This window comes from Moschus berezovskii, chromosome 3, assembly GCF_049115385.1.
Source record: "Moschus berezovskii isolate FMDL1 chromosome 3, NW_MosBer_1.0, whole genome shotgun sequence".
Lineage (NCBI taxonomy): Eukaryota > Metazoa > Chordata > Mammalia > Artiodactyla > Moschidae > Moschus > Moschus berezovskii.
The window spans coordinates 72729687-72740686 of record NC_142462.1 but is presented as its reverse complement, the minus strand read 5'-3'; the positions used below and the strand labels follow the sequence as shown (position 1 = coordinate 72740686).

Here is an 11000-nt window from a genome sequence, read left to right as displayed (position 1 = left end):
ACAATGATATTATATACATACTAGTGGTTCAGTCGCTAAATCGTGTCTGACTCTTGTGACCCCATGGCTCTTGTAGCCCACCAGGCTCTTCAATCCATGGAATTTTCCAGGCAAGAATACTGGAGTGGGTTGCCATTTCCTTCTCCAGGGGATCTTCACAACCCACGGATAGAACTCCGGTCTCCTGCATTACAGGCAGATTCTTTACCGACTGAGCCACCAAGGAAGCCCTTATACACACATAAACACACACACACACACATTCAGACCATGCCACTTGTGAGATCTTAGTTCCTTGACCAGAGACTGAACTGATGCCTTCGGCAGTGAAAGCGCAGAGTTCTAAGCACTGGACTGCCAGGGAATTCCCTTGTGTGATCACTTTATGGTCACAGTCTCACCCCAGACTTAACCACTGGAAACCACTGACCTAGTCAACATAATGTCCTTGAGATTTATGTAAGTTATTTTGTGCATCAATACTTCATTTTTTCTACTGCTGAATTGTTTCCCATGATATGGATATAACAGTTTGTTTAATCATTTTACAATTATACATTAAAGAACATTTGATTTTTTCCTTGAATGTTGCTTTTTGAAAAAGCATGAAAAGGAAACAGCATCAATGACTAACATTTCTTGGAAACTTAATAAACAGTGCCAGGTTCAAGAGTTTTATTGAACTCAATCTTCAGCTCCCGCCCCGTCTCCCCACCCTCCCAGGTTCAGGTGTGGTACTGAAAATTTCCACCCTTCAAGCACAAGTTTGGTTTTTCTGGTAATTAACTTCCTTCCTTGAGTTATCCAGGGAATCCACCTAGTCACCTTATTAGTACAAATTCTGCAGTGGTAGAAAGAGGCTTATTATGAATAACAGATGACATCATTTGAGCATGTCCTAACAACAGCACAATTCTGCTGATATATAAATATCCAGTTGAGAGATTGGACATAGAGATTTGGGTGTGAGCAGTATGCTGGTTATACTGGAAGTCCTGAGAATGTGTGAAAATGCAGAGAGAAAGAGTGGAATAAGATAAAGAAAATCTAACCTGGAGAATATGAACATTAAAGAGAGAAGTTTGGGAGACAGTAAAAGACTTTAAGGGCCAGTACAGAGGCACCCAGTTAGGCTGGTACCTGGGAGATGAGGTTTAGTGATATGAACTGAAAAGTTCCCATGCCATTTAGCAGCAAGTAGTTCATTAGTGTCCTTGGTGAGGGTGGATGAGTGGGCATAATGGTAAGAGAATCTGGATTTGCAGTGAGTGAAGGAATAGGAGGTGGAGAAGGCTGAGTGCTTATGATCCTCTATAGGGAAAGAGCTGTGAAGGGAGGAAAGGAGAATGACGACTGGGGACAATACAGAGCAATGGGAAGTGGGAGAATAATGTTTCTTTCATGACCCTGAACCCTTATAAGAGAAACTGTTAACTGCCCAATTAATATCTATTCTCCACTCTCAGTCACAGCAACCCAGTTTCTTCCAAGTGGCAATATGTCCAGCTCAAAGAGCTCACACACATCCTTTCAGTTAGGGGTAAACAAGGAGATAGACCCTGAAGCTGCACATGTTTTCTATTATAACTTTTTATAACTCTGCAGTTTCTGGAAAAACCCAATTTCTGTGCAATAACGCAGTCATTCCAAACTGTCGATGCGCCCTAGAAGTACTATTTCTGCCCCCTTCACTACTATCCTATGTCTTTCCTTTCTCTCATGTACAAAGAATACTGTACGTGCCAGCTTCCCCTTCTCACTGCCCACCTATCACCTCAGAGACGATTGCCCACACCTTCCTGTATCACCACTTCCCCCGATCACTGGGGTCCTCTTAGCCGGAGCCCCTTCCCCCGAGATGTTGGTCTCCGCAGCATGAAGCACTCTTGCTCACCCCACCTGTGGGAATCTTCCTCCTCTTAGGTCTGTCCTCCGTGCAAGTTGGCCTCCTTCCTCTCTTGCTTCTCGGTAGGCTCCTCTTCCTTAAGTGTTAGCGCCTTTGGGCCCAAGGAAGGAAGGAGAGACCAGGAGCTCAGAGGGGCGGCCGTGACCCATCCTAACTCAACACACTCAGAGAGGGACAGTCGGGGAAACCGAGGGGGACAGAAGGGCTCTGTCCTCTAGAAAAACCAAGGCCAGGATGCCCACACACACAAGAATGTGAAAAAGGGAGGACTGGGGTTCACGCGGGAGTGGGTGGAGATGGCCACTCTCCTCCATCTCGTCTCAGCACCGGCTTCTTCCAGCGCCTTCTGTCAGGCAGTCTGGCCTGGGAGCTTCGACAGGGCGCATGTGCAGGGGGCGGGGCCTGCTGAAGAGCTGCACGTGCTGCCCAGTCAAGCATAAAAAGGAGCCACTGCAGCCGGCACTGTAGGGGCTCTTGACGGCGAGGTCGGCCCTGTGTGGGTTGTGTGTGCCCCTCAGAAATTCCCAGTCGGTCGCGGATGTCGAGCTAGAGCAGGTCAGTGTCCCTAATGGGAACGTGGGTTGTGCAGGGCGCGAGGGCACAGGGTTTGGGGGTCGTGGGGAATAGACTGGCCTACGGGAAGCGGGATGTTAGGAGACGGAGCCCGGGGCCTGGAGTCCAGGGCTGGGCAGGGATTCAGTCTGGGGCAGAGGCTAGGGAGCATGGTGGAGAGGCTGCAGACAAGGGTGGTGCATCTAGGCCTAAGACCCCTTTTCCAGTGCAGCGGCTGGGCGCCCTGGCATTTGGTGCTGGGCACTGAGTCCCCCCACGCCTCCAAGGCCTCATCTCCCCAAGGTGCTGCTGCCTGGGAAGCCGGACTCACTCAGTATGACGTGGGCTGGGCCTCTGGGCGCTGCTCCCCTGGTCCTAATGCATGCAGGGCAGTACCCCATGTCTGCATCCCAGGCAAGTGAGAAGACAAGGTAAGGGACCTGCCACTCAGGATCCCATTCATGATGGGGGACAAGGAGGTTTTCTACCTTTACAGCACTTTACAGGGTGAAGCACAGCTGTCCTTTCTTAACTATGAACACCTGTTTTTCAGTGGAAAATGAACTCTTCAGGAAACAGTGAAAATTTTGAGGGCAGTAACTCCAGACCTTTCTTCTATGTGCACCCCATGGCCCAGCAGCCTCACCTGGGTCCCTGGTACCAGAATCCTGCCTGTAATCCACTCTCCATTTCTGGGGCAGGTGAGGAATCTGAATCCCCAAGGAGGTTCAGTGGAATCAGGGGCCCTCCCTGCAAACCAAAGCCTGAAGGTTTTCTAACTCCTTTGTCCATGACTTCCTTTTCCTCACCCTGTGCTCACACTAGACAGATTGAGGCAAACCATGGGGCAGTGTTTGTGGTTCAGGTTAATAGAAAATATTCAAATTCTAGCTATATATAAGTTGTTTGCTGTGTTTAGTCACTTGGTCATCTCCAACTCTTTGTGACTCCATGGACTGTAGCCCGCCAGGCTCCTCTGTCCATGGGAATTCTCCAGGCAAGAATATAGGAATGGGTTGCCATGCCCTCTTCCAGGGGATCTTCCCAACCCAGGGTTTGAACCTAGGTCTCCCGCATTTCAGGTGGATTCTTTACCATCTGAGCCATCAGGAAAGCCCAAATACTAGAAATGGATTCTCTATTCATTTGACCAAGTTGTTGCTGTCCTTGTTTCCCAAGTGAGGGAACTGAGGCTCCCAGTGACTGGCCCAGGCTCACAGCGTAATACAATCGAAGTCTCATGTTGTGAGACCAGTCTTGTTGGATGAGGTACCTTAGAGCTCCTAGTTCTTGTAATTTTTCTACAGAGTCTAAAGATTCTCAAAGCTATAATGGGGACATCAGAAAAGTATGTTGGAGGAAGGTGACAAGCAAGATGTGAAAATATTTGGAAGGTAGACATCTTGGACCTAATAGATGGAGGTCCATTCAGATTGTCAGTTTCTACTTGAGTTTTGGGAAATTGTCTCTTAAGGAACTTGTCCTTTTTTAATCTATGTAATAAATATTGTGGAAATAGGGTTCATATTAATCATTTATATTTTTATGCCCATGGGATCTGTAGTAATGTACCCTCTTTCATTTCTGATATTAGGCATTTATCTTTTTGTTTTCTATGTTCATTCAATTATGGTCTAAGCAGACATTTTATAATTAGTATACCTTTTAATTTGTAAGTGTGTTTTATGGCCCACAACGTGGTCTGTCTTTGTGAATGTTCTATATGAGTGTGAGAAAAATATTCTGTTGATTGAGGGGGTCTGTAGAGGTTAGTTATGTACAATTGGTTAGTGCTGTGGAGTTCATCGGTTCTTATTGATTTTTTAATATTGACTGCATCTATCCATGTCTGCTGTAGGCGTGTTAAAATTTCAGACAATGGGTTCATCTAGTTTTCCTTGCAGTTCACCCGCTGTTAAGGGCATACACATTAGGGATTGTTGTGTCTCAATGAAGAAGTGACTTTTTCTTGTGATGCTCCACTTTATGTCCCTGATTATTTTCCTTTCTCTGAAATATGTCTGAAATAAATACAGCTTCTCCCACTTTCTTTTGATGATTCAGTTCAGTTCAGTCGCTCAGTCGTGTCCGACTCTTTGCGACCCCATGAATCACAGCACGCCAGGCCTCCCTGTCCATCACCAACTCCTGGAGTTCACTCAAACTCACGTCCACAGAGTCGGTGATGCCATCCAGCCATCTCATCCTCTGTCATCCCCGTCTCCTCCCGCCCCCAAACCCTCCCAGCATCAGAGTCTTTTCCAGTGAGTGAACTCATCACGTGAGGTGGCCAAAGTATTGGAGTTTCAGCTTTAGCATCAGTCCTTCCAATGAACACCCAGGACTGGTCTCCTTTAGAATGGACTGGTTGGATCTCCTTGCAGTACAAGGGACTCTCAAGAGTCTTCTCCAGCACCACAGTTCAAAAGCATCAGTTCTTCGGCGATCAGCTTTCTTCACAGTCCAACTCTCACATCCATACATGACCACTGGAAAAACCATAGCCTTGACTAGACGGACCTTTGTTGGCAAAGTAATGTCTCTGCTTTTTAATATGCTATCTAGGTTGGTCATAACTTTCTTTCCAAGGAGCAAGCGTCTTTTAATTTCATGGCTGCAGTCAGCATCTGCATTGATTTTGGAGCCCCCCAAAATAAAGTCTGACACTGCTTCCACTGTTTCCCCATCTATTTCCCATGAAGTGATGGGACCAGATGCCATGATCTTAGTTTTCTGAATGTTGAGCTTCAAGCCAACCTTAGCATTAGCTGATTAGCATGGTATGTCTTTCTCCTGTTTGCATTTAATCCCTGTTTTTGTATTTAAACTGAGTTTTGTTTTTTTGTAATAGTGGTTTTTACTTTTTATTATGCCTTGTAATTTTTTTGTCAGCCATTTTGTACTGGATAAAAGGAACTGATCTGAATAGGCCATTAGTAATGGAGTGTTACCTTGTAGAGGTAGAGAAGGGATCACAGTTCTGTTTGTGAAAGGACTATGATTAGGTTTTAGTCTTTTAGTGTGGTTTTGCCTTTGGACAAAAAACTACACATGCTTCCGCCTCCCTCTCCCATTGGGTTGGGAAGGGTGGCTAGAGTGGACTGGAGAAAAGTATTTCCATTCCTGTCCATCAGTTAAGCTCTGTTTAGTGTCTTCTGAGGATGAACCTTGTTTAGAACAGTGCTTCTGGTATGTGTGATTCCTTTTCCTCTTTCCCTGTGGGAAGCTCAGATTTTTCTCTTAAATTTACTGTGAGAAACTGGTTGAGCTACTGCATGGAAAACTTAAAAAAGTGTGTGGGATGGTTCCCTTATGGATGAGTTTTCTCTGAGGATTTGAACTCAGACTTCTCCATCCTAATCTTGCAGTCTGTCAATAGCAGTTCAGGTTTTCCTACCCCACTGTGAGTTCCCATTGAGTTTTGATCTCCTGGGTCTGTGCTGCTGTAAGTTGTGATTGCATTCACATGGCTTTCCAGTACTGGTGGTAGCACTTTTCCCAGTAACCAAACATTACTGTGAATGACCTGAGAATTCTTGATTCTTGTTCAGCTTTTTCACTTGGGTAGGATTGCGTGGCTTCCAAGCCTATAGAATATCCATAATCATGTAGTCTATCATTTTTTCAATATTAATTGGACATGCAATATGCAGTGCTATAGAGTTAAAATAGCTGATTTATGCTTTTATAAATAGGCTGATTTTGAGTAAATGTTTCACTTCTCCATTTTTGTCTCTTGTATAATAAGCTGAATTAGAGGTTTCTTTTTGCCATTGGCCAGCATCTCTCCATTTCGCCATCATTCAGCAACCACATGGCAACCACTATTGCACTGTATCTAATACCATTTTTTTTCTAGATTTTACATAAAAGTGATCGTATAGTATTTGCCTTTCCCTGTTCAACTGATTTGGCAAAATGCCTCAAGTTCCAGCAGTTGCTGAAAATGTTTTAAAATGATTAGGGGAAGGAGGGTGTTTCAGAAAAGGAAAAAAGAAGTTTTCAAAGCTGTCTTGGTGAAGGAATTCACCTATGGCTAGAGCCTCTGTAATCTTGAAGGACTCAATGAGATGATACAGTGAGAAACTACATAACGAAGTGTTTTATGCCACCCTAGGGAATGTGGTCACTATCCCTCATATCTGATAGGCCATGATGAGCCATTCAAATACTGTAACTGGAGTGAGGATCACAGATTGTTCTGGAAGCAAAAAGGATTACAGACTTGTGAGAAGTGTGGGAGATGGGTTAAGAAAGTCGTTAGGAGTTACTCATGTAAAAACGGGGGGAGGACTTTGTGTCCTTTGCTTTGGTAACAGAAGACTAGATGGGAGTCCCGTGGTGGGTGTGAGCAGCTGTGCTGTGCAGTGTGTGCTGGTTGAATGTTGTGACTGGCGGCAGAACACAGAATGGCTAACTATCCCCTTCTCCTTCTAGCTTTCACAAATGGAAGTCTGTATTTTCCAGTGGTGCTCAGTGAGTATCCTGCCTTCCTCGTCCCTCAATCCCCATTGCCCACTACTGTCAACCGAAGATCCATAGTCCCTATGTTTAATAACACGGCACAGTTCCGACAGTATGGTGGCTATTGGGAAAAAATGAAAACAAAGGACACGCAAACAGAAGCTGAACCTCAACAGGCTGAAAACTTGAATGAGAAACAAGACATGCACTCAGAAGGTCACAGCCCTGAGGTAGGAAAGGTGACCAGTATTCCTGCAAGTACATCAAACGAAATGATGCCATCGTATGATGTGGTTTATGGTAAAGATATGCCACAGAAGGAGGTGCCACAAAATGGGATTTCACAAAGTTTCTGTGAAAGTAGAGAAATGCTTTGTAACTCTTATGACAGTAGAGACTGCATGAACTTGGATGAAGAAAAGAAGAGATATGCAGCTCTTTCCCCAAACCCACCATCTCCGAATGGTGGAGATGAGATCCAGAATACCCGGAACTCAAAATTGTACCAGTCTGCTGGAGACATGAACAAGCTTCATCAGAAACGGGCGCTCTGCGCCAGCGTGGAAGCAGGTAAAGACCTGAGCCTATGTTCAGAATCATCTCAGAAGCGCTTTACTGCAGGGGAAAGTATGCCAGACAACAGCAGTGGGAGCCATGGCTCCCCTGAGTCTGTGGATGAAGCGCTAGAGAGCAACAGCTACCCTGAGAGGGCTGTCCCGTCCCCTCCCTGCTTGGCTCAGGTCAGCAAAGAAGATGAGGGCATCCAGTGCGATTTGACTTGGTGGACTGATGTACAGTCTGGGAATTCCCCTGAGTCTTCACCAGGAAGTGCTAGGAAGGGAGCAGAGCAGGTGTCAGTGGGGAGCAGGAACCGGGATGAAGTCTATGAGGTGGAGAACAACGGCTGCGTTCCCTCCCCTACCTGGTTGGACCAAGTCAACAAAGTGGATGAGGGCATCCAGTGCGACATGGGTTGCTCTGAAGCTCAGGTAGAGAAATCCCCCCAGCAAATGCCCTCCAGGGGTGAAGAGACAGCATCAGACAGCAAAACCAAGGGATCGTGGAAACAGCCGATCACCAATAGGAAATTAAGTGCGGATAAAGAGGACATGCTCATGAACGATGAGACTGGGGAGGTGTATAATGAGAACTTGAAAACATGTGTGAAGATTAAAAAGACCGTGAAAGGCAGGAAGCTGAGAGAGCTGAGCAGCTTCTCAAATGTTAAGACAGCCTATCTGTTGAAGAAAAGTGCCGTCTTGACCATTGTGCTTCCTGAGGATTCAGAAGACTCTGAGTTGGAAGAGGAAGGTGACATGGATGAGGTGGAATGCCTCCTTGAAGAAGTGAGTCCACAGAGTCCTCTGACATCTTCCAAAGGAAGGTCTTATCATGAGGCTGGAAGGATAACCAGGGTGCCACCTGAGAGCTCTGTCCCTCCCCAACTTACAGTGTGGCCCACCAGAAATAAGTGCAAGTTATTACAAGCTTATGGTGAATGTGAGTGTGTCCCTGCAGTTTATCAGTGGAAACGACAGGATGGCTGTGAAAGCACTGGTGTCAGGCCCCGCAGCAGACCCACCATGGCCAACAAGGAGGGACTGCAGTCCAGGAGAGCCTCTTACAGATCAATGGAATGTAAGTGACTAATGGATTCATATACTGTTTGGTGGTTTGTGCTGGTTTCCTACTGGGTCCAGGATATAAAGGCAGCCATAAATCAGTATTTCTCTATTTTGAAAATGTGTTTTCGCTTCAGGTATTCATGTTCAAAGGGAATCCCAAGTCAGAGTTCCTGCACTCTAGGAAATTTCAGTGTAATGTGAAACAAAGTGCTCTGGAGAGCGGGGTGGTGGTGGGCTGAGATAGTCCGAAGGACATGGTCTAGATGGATGGCTGAAAACAGGCAGTATAGGTGGAGGCAGAGGATTTCACACTGATTTATGTTCTGTGGTTTGGAGACAAAAGAGGACAAAGTTTGGAGTGGGAAATGGAGACAGCAGGCTGAGCTCAAACAGGCAGTCAGGGCAGGATTCTGCTTGAGACCTTCTTGCCAGAATGGAGGATTGTGAGGAATTGGGAAAGAGGCTGGGAATGTGGTACAGTCCGAGTGTTTCTCTTCACTTACAGATTTTTATCCTGCAGGCAATAAATGGCTAATTCAGCTTGAGTAGAGAAATGAGACAAATCTTTGTCTTCAACCAGTAGTATTTTATAGTAGGAATTAGATTGGAGAACACCTGTATGGATAAAAGCCTTGTATAAAGTCAGTTTTATTCAATAAAAAGTATCGTAATTCAAAAAATCAAAGTGGTGAGGGTCCTAACTCACACGGGAGTAATTAGAGATGGGTGAGAGGACTAACAGTTGAATTTTAAAAGGTTGGAGTTTGACCATGAGTACATAGGGGAAAAAATGGTAATCCATGGAAAAGTAACCTTGGGAAGAGAAGTTGTTTTGCTTTGCTGTGTGTTGTGGGTGGAAGGAGTGTAAAATGGTGAGATTGAGGGACTGGACTAGCAGCCCATCCACACCTGGTTGAAGCTTGAGTCTGAACCGTCCTAGGACTGGTGAGGGCACAGGTGGCAGGAGTAGGGACGGGGGAGGACCCTAAGGACCACTTTGGGAGATGATTACATCTGGGGTGCAAAGAATGAAGCAAAGCAGGTAAGTGAAGAATTTAATGCATAAGGGCCCCAGGGAAGTTTACAAAATTCCAGGCTTAATCCCAAACCTTTAGATTGAAGAAATATTTAAGCCTACCACTTCCATTTACAAATCAGGGTATATTGTTAGGTTTTAAATTCTTGGCTATTGTCTTGACTTGATTCATGCTTAATCATTTGGAGGAAATTTTTTTTAAAACAGAGTTCCTTTACAATATGTGCAGGGTTTTCTGGCTTTGATGTTAGTCCTTGCTTATAAAGTGGCAGGAAATGACCTGGGCCACTGTGCTTAGGGACCCCCTCATGCGCATCTGACAGCATCTTGTGAACTCCAGAATGTGAGCTCTTGTTCGTGATATGTAACACTGAAATTAATAGTTAAATTAAAACACCGACTATGGTACCATTGGTCTTCCCAGTCTTATTTGCCTTTGTATTCCCATGTCATGTCATTGCCCATCAGAGTGTGTATGAATCTTTTTTCTGTCTTGGGAAATACCATTGGTTACAAATTAACTCCTCACTGTGACCCAGTACTATATAGTTTAGTAGTTTTTAGCACTTTCTCCTTTGGCCATAGCTGAAAGAAGGTCTCACTGAGTCCTCCTGTGAAAAAGTTAATGGGAACCTTAGTTTACCCCAGGTTACACAGCCAAGATTTTAATTTTCCTAATGAAGGCTCTCTTCTGGACTGTCTGTTTTTGCCAAGTGATCATTTCTACCACCAGGAACAACAGAACAGCATAGAATTTTATCATGAAAAATAGGTCACTTTCTTGAAAGATGTGTTTTTGAATTGTTTTTTTCTTTTGGCTTTGAAGCCTCTTGGATTATTTAATGTATGAATCACTTCTTCCTTCAGGTAACTGTGAGAGAGCTAAAACCAAGGTTCCTTACAAAGTACCAGAGATTTGAGGCAGATGCCATAGAAGTTAGGAAATACCCAGCAGCTCTAGAGGTTGGTAGTCTAGTAGACTCCTGTGTCTAGTTTTTCTTATGATTTGCTTTTTGGACTTTATTTGGGTTTTCCTACTTGACGCTTGGGTCTATACTCCAAAACTAATACTGTGCAGCTTTGGAGTATAGACCCAAGCATCAACATAGCAGTGTTCTGGGTAACAGACATATCTTAGCTTACAAGAAGTTTGGAGCCAAAGTTTTTCAATTGTGTGGAATATTATGATTATTTAATTTGTAATTTATTTTTATAGTTTTAAAGATTACTTTCCATTTACAGTTATTACAAAATATTGGCATCCTCATGTTGTACAATATATCCTTGTTTTTATCCTAGTTTTCATGTTTAATTCCTGCTGCTGTTACCAATAGTATATTGTGGATTATATGGAATTCTGTAAGTTTCCTGGTGGCTTCACCATTAGTGTTATAATTTAGCGTTAGGTAAATGGAAG

The 11000-nt window shown here is 44.5% G+C and overlaps 1 protein-coding gene across 1 annotated transcript; it reads left to right on the top strand.

Moving 5' to 3' along the window:
• Window positions 1–2979: 2979 nt before the first annotated feature.
• On the top strand, window positions 2980–10503 carry LOC148778350 (uncharacterized). The gene is made up of 3 exons (XM_088832325.1): window positions 2980–3159; window positions 6896–8560; window positions 10451–10503. Exons 1-3 carry the CDS (start codon window positions 3018–3020, stop codon window positions 10501–10503), a joined length of 1860 nt encoding a protein of 619 aa, XP_088688451.1. The 5' UTR covers window positions 2980–3017.
• The last annotated feature ends 497 nt before the right edge of the window (window positions 10504–11000 follow it).